Source organism: Nerophis lumbriciformis, linkage group LG18 (genome assembly GCF_033978685.3).
Source record: "Nerophis lumbriciformis linkage group LG18, RoL_Nlum_v2.1, whole genome shotgun sequence".
Lineage (NCBI taxonomy): Eukaryota > Metazoa > Chordata > Actinopteri > Syngnathiformes > Syngnathidae > Nerophis > Nerophis lumbriciformis.
In genome coordinates, this window is record NC_084565.2 from 5,499,722 (window position 1) to 5,513,646 (window position 13,925).

Genomic DNA, 13,925 nt, shown 5'->3' on the forward strand with positions numbered 1-13,925 from the left:
ACACAAGTGTGTGTGTGACTATCAATGGTACTTTAACTTCAGCATGTTATTCATTTCCTTCAACATGTTCTTTAACAGGTTATTTATGTTCCTAAACATGTTAATCATGTTTCTTCAATATGTTCTTCATCATGTTCATGTTCTTCATCATGTTCATGTTCTACATGTTTTTTCAACTTGTTCTTCATGTTCTTCAACATGTTCTTTATGTTCTTAAACATGTTATTCATGTTTCTTCAACATGTTCATGTTCTTTAAGTTCTTCAACATGTTCTTCAACATGTTCTCATACATGTTTTTCATGTTCCTCAACATGTTATTCAACATGTTGTTTGTGTTCCTCAACATATTCTTCAACTTCATGTTCTTCAACTTGTTCTTTGTGTTCTTAAACATGTTTTTCACGTTCCTCAACATGTTCATGTTCCTCAACATGTTCTTTATGTTCTTCAACATGTTCTTCAATTTTTTCTTCATGTTTTTCAACTTGTTCTTCATGTTCTTCAACTTGTTCTTCGTGTTCTTAAACATGTTTTTCACGTTCCTCAACATGTTCATGTTCCTCAACATGTTCTTTATGTTCTTCAACATGTTCTTCATGTTCTTCAACTTGTTCTTCGTGTTCTTAAACATGTTCTCCATGTTCCTCAACATGTTCATGTTCCTCAACATGTTCTTTATGTTCTTCAACATGTTCTTCATGTTCTTCAACTTGTTCTTCGTGTTCTTAAACATGTTCTCCATGTTCCTCAACATGTTCATGTTCCGCAACATGTTCTTCATGTTTTTTAACTTGTTCTTCATGTTCCTCAACATGTTCTTTATGTTCTCAAACATGTTATTCATGTTTCTTCAACATGTTCATCGACATGTTCATGTTCTTTAAATTCTTCAACTTGTTCTCATACATGTTTTTCATGTTCCTCAACATGTTCTTCGTGTTCCTCAACATATTCTTCAACTTCTTCTTCATGTTCTTCAACTTGTTCTTTGTGTTCTTAAACATGTCTGTCATGGTCCTCAGCATGTTCTCCATGTTTTTCAACCTTCTTCATGTTCTTCTTCATGTTCTTCTGTGGTGTAGAACATGCTGGAGCTGCTGGAGGAGCTGCCCAATGGCGTTCCTGCAGAGAAGGTGCGAAGCTACATCTACCAGCTGATCAAGGCCATCCACTGGTGCCACAAGCACGACATCGTCCACCGCGGTGAGAACTCCATGCATTCATTACTTTTACTACTATTTTATTGTCCTGCATAGTATTTACATTCTGTAGTATTTTATTGTCCTGCATAGTATTTACATTCTGTAGTATTTTATTGTCCTTCATAGTATTTACATTCTGTAGTATTTTATTGTCCTGCATAGTATTTACAGTCTGTAGTATTTTATTGTCCTGCATAGTATTTACATTCTGTAGTATTTTATTGTCCCGCGTAGTATTTACAGTCTCGTATTTTATTGTCCGGCATAGTATTTACAGTCTAGTATTTTATTGTCCTGCATAGTATTTACATTCTGTTGTATTTATTGTCCTGCATAGTATTTACATTCTGTTGTATTTATTGTCCTGCATAGTATTTACATTTTGTTGTATTTATTGTCCTGCATAGTATTTACATTCTGTAGTATTTTATTGTCCTGCATAGTATTTACATTCTGCAGTATTTTATTGTCCTGCATTGTATTTACATTCTGTAGTATTTTATTGTCCTGTGTAATATTTACAGTCTGTAGTATTTTATTGTCTCGCGTAGTATTTACAGTCCAGTATTTTATTGTCCTGCAGAGTATTTACAGTCTGTAGTATTTTATTGCCCTCCATAGTATTTACATTCAATAGTATTTTATTGTCCTGCATAGTATTTACATTATATAGTATTTTATTGTCCTGCATATTATTTACAGTTTGTAGTATTGTATTGTCCTGCATAGTATTTACATTCTGTAGTATTTTATTGTCCCGCGTAATATTTACAGTCTGTAGTATTTTAATGTCCCGTGTAGTATTTACAGTCTGTAGTATTTTATTGTCCTGCAGAGTATTTACAGTCTGTAGTATTTTATTGTCCTGTATAGTATTTACATTCTGTAGTATTTTATTGTCCTGCATAGTGTTTACATTCTGTGGTATTTTATTGTGCTGCATAGTATTTACAGTCTGTAGTATTTTATTGTCCTGCGTCGTATTTACAGTGTAGTATTTTATTGTCCTGCATAGTATTTACACTCTGTAGTATTTTATTGTCCTGGCTAGTATTTACACTCTGTAGTATTTTATTGTCCGGCATAGTATTTACAGTCTAGTATTTTATTGTCCTGCATAGTATTTACATTCTGTTGTATTTATTGTCCTACATGGTATTTACATTCTGTTGTATTTATTGTCCTGCATAGTATTTACATTTTGTTGTATTTATTGTCCTGCATAGTATTTACAGTCTGTAGTATTTTATTGTCCTGCATAGTATTTACATTCTGTAGTATTTTATTGTCCTGCATAGTATTTACATTCCGTAGTATTTTATTGTCCTGCATAGTATTTACAGTCTGTACTATTTTATTGTCCTGGCTAGTATTTACAGTCTGTAGTATTTTATTGTCCGGCATAGTATTTACAGTCTAGTATTTTATTGTCATGCATAGTATTTACAGTCTGTAGTATTTTATTGTCCTGCATAGTATTTACAGTCTGTAGTATTTTATTGTCCTGCGTAGTATTTACAGTGTAGTATTTTATTGTCCTGCATAGTATTTACATTCTGTAGTATTTTATTGTCCTGCATAGTATTTACATTCTGTAGTATTTTATTGTCCCGCATAGTATTTACATTCTGTAGTATTTTATTGTCCTGCGTAGTATTTACAGTCTGTAGTATTTTATTGTCCCGCATAGTATTTACAGTCTGTAGTATTTTATTGTCCCGCATAGTATTTACAGTCTGTAGTTTTTTATTGTCCTGCATAGTATTTACAGTCTGTAGTAATTTATTGTCCTGCATAGTAATTACAGTCTGTAGTGTTTTATTGTCCTGCATTGTATTTACAGTCTGTAGTATTTTATTGTCCTGGCTAGTATTTACAGTCTGTAGTATTTTATTGTCCTGCATAGTATTTACAGTCAAGTATTTTATTGTCCTGCATAGTATTTACAGTCTGTAGTATTTTATTGTCCTGCGTAGTATTTACAGTGTAGTATTTTATTGTCCTGCATAGTATTTACATTATGTGGTATTTATTGTCCTGGCTAGTATTTACAGTCTGTAGTATTTTATTTGTCCGGCATAGTATTTACAGTCTAGTATTTTATTGTCCTGCATAGTATTTACATTCTGTTGTATTTATTGTCCTGCGTGGTATTTACATTTTGTTGTATTTATTGTCCTGCATAGTATTTACAGTCTGTAGTATTTTATTGTCCTGCATTGTATTTACATTCTGTAGTATTTTATTGTCCTGGCTAGTATTTACAGTCTGCAGTATTTTATTGTCCTGCATAGTATTTACAGTCTAGTATTTTATTGTCCTGCATAGTATTTACATTTTGTTGTATTTATTGTCCTGCATAGTATTTACATTCTGTTGTATTTATTGTCCTGCATAGTATTTACAGTCTGTAGTATTTTATTGTCCTGCATAGTATTTACATTCTGCAGTGTATTTTATTGTCCTGCATTGTATTTACATTCTGTAGTATTTTATTGTCCTGCATTGTATTTACATTTTGTTGTATTTATTGTCCTGCATAGTATTTACAGTCTGTAGTATTTTATTGTCCTGCGTAATATTTTCAGTCTGTAGTATTTTATTGTCCCGCGTAGTATTTACAGTCTAGTATTTTATTGTCCTGCAGAGTATTTACAGTCTGTAGTATTTTATTGTTCGGCATAGTATTTACATTCAATAGTATTTTATTGTCCTGCATAGTATTTACAGTCTGTAGTATTTTATTGTCCTGCATAGTATTTACATTTTGTAGTAGTTTATTGTCCTGCATAGTATTTACATTCTGTAGTATTTTACTGTCCTGCGTAGTATTTACCGTCTGTAATGTTTTATTGTCCTGCATTGTATTTACAGTCTGTAGTATTTTATTGTCCTGCATAGTATTTATATTCTGTAGTATGTTATTGTCCTGCATAGTATTTACATTCTGTGGTATTTTATTGTCCTGCATAGTATTTACATTCTGTGGTATTTTATTGTCCCGCGTAGTATTTACAGTCTAGTATTTTATTGTCCTGCAGAGTATTTACAGTCTGTAGTATTTTATTGTTCGGCATAGTATTTACATTCAATAGTATTTTATTGTCCTGCATAGTATTTACAGTCTGTAGTATTTTATTGTCCTGCATAGTATTTACATTTTGTAGTAGTTTATTGTCCTGCATAGTATTTACATTCTGTAGTATTTTACTGTCCTGCGTAGTATTTACCGTCTGTAATGTTTTATTGTCCTGCATTGTATTTACAGTCTGTAGTATTTTATTGTCCTGCATAGTATTTATATTCTGTAGTATGTTATTGTCCTGCATAGTATTTACATTCTGTGGTATTTTATTGTCCTGCATAGTATTTACATTCTGTGGTATTTTATTGTCCTGCATAGTATTTACAGTCTGTAGTATTTTATTGTCCTGCATAGTATTTACATGATGTAGTATTTATAGTATTGCCTGTGTATTATTTACATGATGTAGTATTTATAGTATAGTATGTAGTATTTACATGATGTAGTATTTATAGTATAGTATGTAGCATTTACATGATGTAGTATTTCTAGTATAGCATGTAGTATTTACATGATGTAGTATTTCTAGTATAGTATGTAGTATTTCTAGTATAGTATGTAGTATTTACATGAAGTAGTATGTATAGTATAGTATGTAGTATTTACATGATGTAGTATTTATAGTATAGTATGTAGCATTTACATAATGTAGTATGTATAGTATAGTATGTAGCATTTACATAATGTAGTATGTATAGTATAGTATGTAGTATTTACATGATGTAGTATTTCTAGTATAGTATGTAGTATTTGTAGTATAGTATGTAGTATTTGAGAGTGTAGTGGTTAACTTGGTGAGCAGGAAGGAAGCAGATGGTGTTCTGCTGCCAGCGGGCGTCCAAATAGCTTCTGGCGTCTCCTGGAGCGTCCTCTCCTTCATCTATGACTTGCTCTCCTTGCCTGCGGAACCTTCTAGATCACACCATGACCTCACTCTCTTGCCTTCTTCTTCAGACATCAAGCCTGAGAACCTTCTCATCAGTTCGGACGATGTCCTCAAGTTGTGCGATTTTGGTGAGTGTCCACCTGCTGATGTCAAAGTGGGAATGAAGCTGAAGATCTTCTCCACATGCTTCGTCTTCTTCTTCTCCACATGCTTCTTCTTCTTCTCCACATGCTTCTTCTTCTTCTCCACATGCTTCTTCTTCTTCTCCACATGCTTCTTCTTCTTCTCCACATGCTTCTTCTTCTTCTCCACATGCTTCTTCTTCTCCACATGCTTCTTCTTCTTCTCCACATGCTTCTTCTTCTCCACATGCTTCTTCTTCTTCTTCTCCACATGCTTCTTCTTCTTCTCCACATGCTTCTTCTTCTCCACATGCTTCTTCTTCTCCACATGCTTCTTCTTCTCCTCCACATGCTTCTTCTTCTTCTCCACATGCTTCTTTTTCTTCTCCACATGCTTCTTCTTCTCCACATGCTTCTTCTTCTTCTTCTCCACATGCTTCTTCTTCTTCTCCACATGCTTCTTCTTCTTCTCCACATGCTTCTTCTTCTCCACATGCTTCTTCTTCTCCTCCACATGCTTCTTCTTCTTCTCCACATGCTTCTTCTTCTCCACATGCTTCTTCTTCTTCTTCTCCGCATGCTTCTTCTTCTTCTCCACATGCTTCTTATTCTTCTCCACATGCTTCTTCTTCTCCACATGCTTCTTCTTCTTCTCCACATGCTTCTTCTTCTTCTCCACATGCTTCTTCTTCTTCTCCACATGCTTCTTCTTCTTCTCCACATGCTTCTTCTTCTCCACATGCTTCTTCTTCTTCTCCACATGCTTCTTCTTCTTCTCCACATGCTTCTTCTTCTTCTCCACATGCTTCTTCTTCTTCACCACATGCTTCTTCTTCTTCTCCACATGCTTCTTCTTCTTCTCCACATGCTTCTTCTTCTTCTCCACATGCTTCTTCTTCTCCACATGCTTCTTCTTCTCCACATACTTCTTCTTCTCCACATGCTTCTTCTTCTTCTCCATATGCTTCTTCTTCTCCACATGCTTCTTCTTCTTCACATGCTTCTTCTCCATATGCTTCTTCTTCTCCACATGCTTCTTCTTCTCCACATGCTTCTTCTTCTCCACATGCTTCTTCTTCTTCTCCACATGCTTCTTCTTCTTCTCCACATACTTCTTCTTCTTCTTCTCCACATGCTTCTTCTTCTTCTCCACATGCTTCTTCTTCTCCACATGATTCTTCTTCTTCTCCACATGCTTCTTCTTCTTCTCCACATGCTTCTTCTTCTTCTTCTCCACATGCTTCTTCTTCTCCACATGCTTCTTCTTCTTCTCCACATGCTTCTTCTTCTTCTCCACATGCTTCTTCTTCTTCTCCACATGCTTCTTCTTCTTCTCCACATGCTTCTTCTTCTTCTCCACATGCTTCTTCTTCTTCTCCACATGCTTCTTCTTCTCCACATGCTTCTTCTTCTTCTTCTCCACATGCTTCTTCATCTCCACATGCTTCTTCTTCTTCTTCTCCACATGCTTCTTTTTCTCCACATGCTTCTTCTTCTTCGTCTTCTCCACATGCTTCTTCTCCTTCTCCACATGCTTCTTTTTCTCCACATGCTTCTTCTTCTTCTCCACATGCTTCTTTTTCTCCACATGCTTCTTCTTCTTCTTCTCCACATGCTTCTTCTTCTTCTCCACATGCTTCTTCTTGCATATAACACATTTACATATAAATATACATACAGGTATACATACAGAAGGTATACCTAAAACGAACACATATATATATACATGTAAATATACATATATAACATACATATCACACATACAACATATATATATATACAACATACATGTATACACATATACAACATATATAAATATTTAACATATGACACACATACAACATATATATAACATACATGTATACACATAACACACATACAACATATATAAATATATAACATACATGTATATATATATACAAACCCCGTTTCCATATGAGTTGGGAAATTGCGTTAAAAATATAAACGGAATACAATGATTTGCAAATAATTTTCAACCCATATTCAGTTGAATATGCTACAAAGACAACATATTTGATGTTCAAACTCATAAACTTTTTTTTTTTTTTGCAAATAATCATTAACTTTAGAATTTGATGCCAGCAACACGTGACAAAGAAGTTGGGAAAGGTGGCAATAAATACTGATAAAGTTGAGGAATGCTCATCAAACACTTATTTGGAACATCCCACAGGTGAACAGGCAAATTGGGAACAGGTGGGTGCCATGATTGGGTATAAAAGTAGATTCCATGAAATGCTCAGTCATTCACAAACAAGGATGGGGCGAGGGTCACCACTTTGTCAACAAATGCCTGAGCAAATTGTTGAACAGTTTAAGAAAAACCTTTCTCAACCAGCTATTGCAAGGAATTTAGGGATTTCACCATCTACGCTCCATAATATCATCAAAGGGTTCAGAGAATCTGGAGAAACCACTGCACGTAAGCAGCTAAGCCCGTGACCTTCCATCCCTCAGGCTGTACTGCATCAACAAGCGACGTCAGTGTGTAAAGGATATCACCACATGGGCTCAGGAACACTTCAGAAACCCACTGTCAGTAACTACAGTTGGTCGCTACATCTGTAAGTGCAAGTTAAAACTCTCCTATGCGAGGCAAAAAAACGTTTATCAACAACACCCAGAAACGCCGTCGGCTTTGCTGGGCCTGAGCTCATTTTAGATGGACTGATACAAAGTGGAAAAGTGTTCCGTGGTCTGACGAGTCCACATTTCAAATTGTTTTTGGAAACTGTGGACGTCGTGTCCTCCGGACCAAAGAGGAAAAGAACCATCCGGATTGTTATAGACGCAAAGTGTAAAAGCCAGCATGTGTGATGGTATGGGGGTGTATTAGTGCCCAAGACATGGGTAACTTACACATCTGTGAAGGCACCATTAATGCTGAAAGGTACATACAGGTTTTGGAGCAACATATGTTGCCATCCAAGCAACGTTACCATGGACGCCCCTGCTTATTTCAGCAAGACAATGCCAAGCCACGTGTTACATCAACGTGGCTTCATAGTAAAAGAGTGCGGGTACTAGACTGGCCTGCCTGTAGTCCAGACCTGTCTCCCCTTGAAAATGTGTGGCGCATTATGAAGCCTAAAATAGCACAATGGAGACCCCCGGACTGTTGAACAACTTAAGCTGTACATCAAGCAAGAATGGGAAAGAATTCCACCTGAGAAGCTTCAAAAATGTGTCTCCTCAGTTCCCAAACGTTTACTGAGTGTTGTTAAAAGGAAAGGCCATGTAACACAGTGGTGAACATGCCCTTTCCCAACTTCTTTGTCACGTGTTGCAGCCATGAAATTCTAAGTTAATTATTATTTGCAAAGAAAAAAATAAAGTTTATGAGTTTGAACATCAAATATGTTGTCTTTGTAGCATATTCAATTGAATATGGGTTGAAAAGGATTTGCAAATCATTGTATTCCGTTTATATTTACATCTAACACAATTTCCCAACTCATATGGAAACAGGGTTTGTATATAAATATATAACATACGTGTATACACATATAACACACATACAACATATATAAATATATATAACATACATGTATACACATATAAAACACATATATACATATTTAACATACATGTATATACATATAACACACATATATAAATATATAACAAATGTATACACATATAATACATACAACATATATAAATATATAACATACATGTATACACATGTCACACACATACATAACATATGATGGGGGGGGCAGTTTGTACAGTAGTTGTATTTTTGGATGATACATAGTAGGCAGGGGTACCTAATGAAGTGACCAGCGTAATGTCCTTGATGAGGACAAAGTAGATCCTGTCATGTTTGTCCTTCTTTGTCTCCTCCTGTCATGTTTGTCCTTCTTTGTCTCCTCCTGTCATGTTTGTCCTTCTTTGTCTCCTCCTGTCATGTTTGTCCTTTTTTGTCTCCTCCTGTCATGTTTGTCCTTCTTTGTCTCCTCCTGTCATGTTTGTCCTTCTTTGTCTCCTCCTGTCATGTTTGTCCTTCTTTGTCTCCTCCTGTCATGTTTGTCCTTCTTTGTCTCCTCCTGTCATGTTTGTCCTTCTTTGTCTCCTCCTGTCATGTTTGTCCTTCTTTGTCTCCTCCTGTCATGTTTGTCCTTCTTTGTCTCCTCCTGTCATGTTTGTCCTTCTTTGTCTCCTCCTGTCATGTTTGTCCTTTTTTGTCTCCTCCTGTCATGTTTGTCCTTCTTTGTCTCCTCCTGTCATGTTTGTCCTTTTTTGTCTCCTCCTGTCATGTTTGTCCTTTTTTGTCTCCTCCTGTCATGTTTGTCCTTCTTTGTCTCCTCCTGTCATGTTTGTCCTTCTTTGTCTCCTCCTGTCATGTTTGTCCTTCTTTGTCTCCTCCTGTCATGTTTGTCCTTCTTTGTCTCCTCCTGTCATGTTTGTCCTTCTTTGTCTCCTCCTGTCATGTTTATCCTTCTTTGTCTCCTCCTGTCATGTTTGTCCTTCTTTGTCTCCTCCTGTCATGTTTGTCCTTTTTTGTCTCCTCCTGTCATGTTTGTCCTTTTTTGTCTCCTCCTGTCATGTTTGTCCTTCTTTGTCTCCTCCTGTCATGTTTGTCCTTCTTTGTCTCCTCCTGTCATGTTTGTCCTTCTTTGTCTCCTCCTGTCATGTTTGTCCTTCTTTGTCTCCTCCTGTCATGTTTGTCCTTCTTTGTCTCCTCCTGTCATGTTTGTCCTTCTTTGTCTCCTCCTGTCATGTTTGTCCTTCTTTGTCTCCTCCTGTCATGTTTGTCCTTCTTTGTCTCCTTCTGCCAGGCTTTGCACGCAACCTCTCTGAGGGCACGGACGCCAACTACACGGAATATGTTGCCACCAGATGGTACCGCTCTCCTGAACTTCTGCTCGGGTACGTGAACATCCTTTATTACACTCTGCTCTTTTTATCAAACCTACTACTAGTCAAAGATCCTTTATTACACTCTGCTCTTTTTATCAAACCTACTACTAGTCAAAGATCCTTTATTACACTCTGCTCTTTTTATCAAACCTACTACTAGTCAAAGATCCTTTATTACACTCTGCTCTTTTTATCAAACCTACTACTAGTCAAAGATCATTTATTACACTCTGCTCTTTTTATCAAACCTTCTACTAGTCAAAGATCCTCTATTAGACTCCAACACTCTGCTCTTTTTATCAAACCTACTACTAGTCAAAGATCCTTTATTAGACACAAACACTCTGCTGTTTTTATCAAACCTACTACTAGTCAAAGATCCTTTATTACACTCTGCTCTTTTTATCAAACCTACTACTAGTCAAAGATCATTTATTACACTCTGCTCTTTTTATCAAACCTTCTACTAGTCAAAGATCCTTTATTAGACTCCAACACTCTGCTCTTTTTATCAAACCTACTACTAGTCAAAGATCCTTTATTAGACACAAACACTCTGCTGTTTTTATCAAACCTACTACTAGTCAAAGATCCTTTATTACACTCTGCTCTTTTTATCAAACCTACTACTAGTCAAAGATCATTTATTACACTCTGCTCTTTTTATCAAACCTTCTACTAGTCAAAGATCCTCTATTAGACTCCAACACTCTGCTCTTTTTATCAAACCTACTACTAGTCAAAGATCCTTTATTACACTCTGCTCTTTTTATCAAACCTACTACTAGTCAAAGATCATTTATTACACTCTGCTCTTTTTATCAAACCTTCTACTAGTCAAAGATCCTTTATTAGACTCCAACACTCTGCTCTTTTTATCAAACCTACTACTAGTCAAAGATCCTTTATTAGACACAAACACTCTGCTGTTTTTATCAAACCTACTACTAGTCAAAGATCCTTTATTACACTCTGCTCTTTTTATCAAACCTACTACTAGTCAAAGATCATTTATTACACTCTGCTCTTTTTATCAAACCTTCTACTAGTCAAAGATCCTCTATTAGACTCCAACACTCTGCTCTTTTTATCAAACCTACTACTAGTCAAAGATCCTTTATTACACTCTGCTCTTTTTATCAAACCTACTACTAGTCAAAGATAATTTATTACACTCTGCTCTTTTTATCAAACCTTCTACTAGTCAAAGATCCTTTATTAGACTCCAACACTCTGCTCTTTTTATCAAACCTACTACTAGTCAAAGATCCTTTATTAGACACAAACACTCTGCTGTTTTTATCAAACCTACTACTAGTCAAAGATCCTTTATTAGACATAAACACTCTGCTCTTTTTATCAAACCTACTACTAGTCAAAGATCCTTTATTAGACACCAACACTTTGCTCCTTTTATCAAACCTACTACTAGTCAAAGATCATTTATTAGACACCAACACTCTGCTCTCTTTATCAAACCTACTACTAGTCAAAGATCCTGTATTAGACAGGAACACTCTGCTGTTTTAATAATTTACTACTAGTCAAAGATCCTTTATTAGACAGGAACACTGCTGTTTTTTTTATCAAACCTACTACTAGTCAAAGATCCTTTTTTAGACACAAACACTCTGCTGTTTTTATCAAACTTACTACTAGTCAAAGATCCTTTATTAGACACAAACACTATGCTGTTTTAATAACTTACTACTAGTCAAAGATCCTTTATTAGACAGGAACACTGCTGTTTTAATAGCTTACTACTAGTCAAAGATCCTTTATTAGACAGGAACACTGCTGTTTTAATAACTTACTACTAGTCAAAGATCCTTTATTAGACACAAACACTATGATGTTTTAATAACTTACTACTAGTCAAAGATCCTTTATTAGACACAAACACTATGCTGTTTTAATAACTTACTACTAGTCAAAGATCATTTATTAGACAGGAACACTGCTGTTTTAATAGCTTATTACTAGTCAAAGATCCTTTATTAGACAGGAACACTGCTGTTTTAATAACTTACTACTAGTCAAAGATCCTTTATTAGACACAAACACTATGATGTTTTAATATCTTACTACTAGTCAAAGATCCTTTATTAGACACAAACACTCTGCTGTTTTAATAACTTACTACTAGTCAAAGATCCTTTATTAGACACAAACACTATGATGTTTTAATAATTTACTACTAGTCAAAGATCTTTTATTAGACAGGAACACTGCTGTTTTAATAACTTACTACTAGTCAAAGATCCTTTATTAGACACAAACACTATGATGTTTTAATAACTTACTACTAATCAAAGATCCTTTATTAGACAAGAACACTGCTGTTTTATTAACTTACTACTAGTCAAAGATCCTTTATTAGACAGGAACACTGCTGTTTTAATAACTTACTACTAGTCAAAGATCCTTTATTAGAAAGGAACACTGCTGTTTTAATAACTTACTACTAGTCAAAGATCCTTTATTAGACAGGAACACTGCTGTTTTATTAACTTACTACTAGTCAAAGATCCTTTATTAGACAAGAACACTGCTGTTTTAATAACTTACTACTAGTCAAAGATCCTTTATTAGACAGGAACACTGCTGTTTTAATAACTTACTACTAGTCAAAGATCCTTTATTAGACACAAACACTATGATGTTTTAATAACTTACTACTAATCAAAGATCCTTTATTAGACAAGAACACTGCTGTTTTATTAACTTACTACTAGTCAAAGATCCTTTATTAGACAGGAACACTGCTGTTTTAATAACTTACTACTAGTCAAAGATCCTTTATTAGAAAGGAAAACTGCTGTTTTAATAACTTACTACTAGTCAAAGATCCTTTATTAGACAGGAACACTGCTGTTTTATTAACTTACTACTAGTCAAAGATCCTTTATTAGACACAAACACTATGATGTTTTAATAACTTACTACTAATCAAAGATCCTTTATTAGACAAGAACACTGCTGTTTTATTAACTTACTACTAGTCAAAGATCCTTTATTAGACAGGAACACTGCTGTTTTAATAACTTACTACTAGTCAAAGATCCTTTATTAGAAAGGAAAACTGCTGTTTTAATAACTTACTACTAGTCAAAGATCCTTTATTAGACAGGAACACTGCTGTTTTATTAACTTACTACTAGTCAAAGATCCTTTATTAGACAAGAACACTGCTGTTTTAATAACTTACTACTAGTCAAAGATCCTTTATTAGACAGGAACACTGCTGTTTTAATAACTTACTACTAGTCAAAGATCCTTTATTAGACACAAACACTATGATGTTTTAATAACTTACTACTAGTCAAAGATCCTTTATTTTGTGTAAATGTTGAGATGAGCAGAGACATAAAAGGTGACTTGTCTCCTATCCAGAGCTCCATATGGCAAAGCGGTGGATATGTGGTCAGTAGGATGCATTCTGGGGGAATTGAGCGACGGGCAGCCTCTGTTTCCTGGTGAGAGTGAGATAGATCAGCTGTTCACCATCCAGAAGGTTCTTGGACCTTTACCTCCTGAACACATGAAACTCTTCTACAACAATCCTCGCTTCCACGGCCTTAGGGTAAACTTCCTTCCTCTTCCTTTTACTCTTCCTCTTCCTCTTCTTCTTCCTCTTCCTCTTCCTCTTCTTCTTCTTCCTTCCACGGCCTTAGGGTAAACTTCCTGCCTCTTCCTCTTCCTCTTCCTCTTCTTCTTCTTCCTTTCACGGCCTTAGGGTAAACT

The 13,925-nt window shown here is 35.3% G+C and overlaps 1 protein-coding gene across 5 annotated transcripts in view; it reads left to right on the plus strand.

Moving 5' to 3' along the window:
• LOC133617526 (cyclin-dependent kinase-like 5) overlaps positions 1 to 13,925 on the plus strand; it is a 117,322-nt gene that overhangs the window by 74,837 nt on the left and 28,560 nt on the right. For all 5 annotated transcript variants that reach the window (XM_061977511.2, XM_061977516.2, XM_061977513.2 and 2 more), the window contains exons 6-9: positions 1,085 to 1,205; positions 5,244 to 5,303; positions 10,100 to 10,190; positions 13,575 to 13,764. In XM_061977511.2, the coding sequence (XP_061833495.2) occupies positions 1,085 to 1,205; positions 5,244 to 5,303; positions 10,100 to 10,190; positions 13,575 to 13,764 (462 nt within the window). The remainder of the gene's footprint in view (positions 1 to 1,084; positions 1,206 to 5,243; positions 5,304 to 10,099; positions 10,191 to 13,574; positions 13,765 to 13,925) is intronic.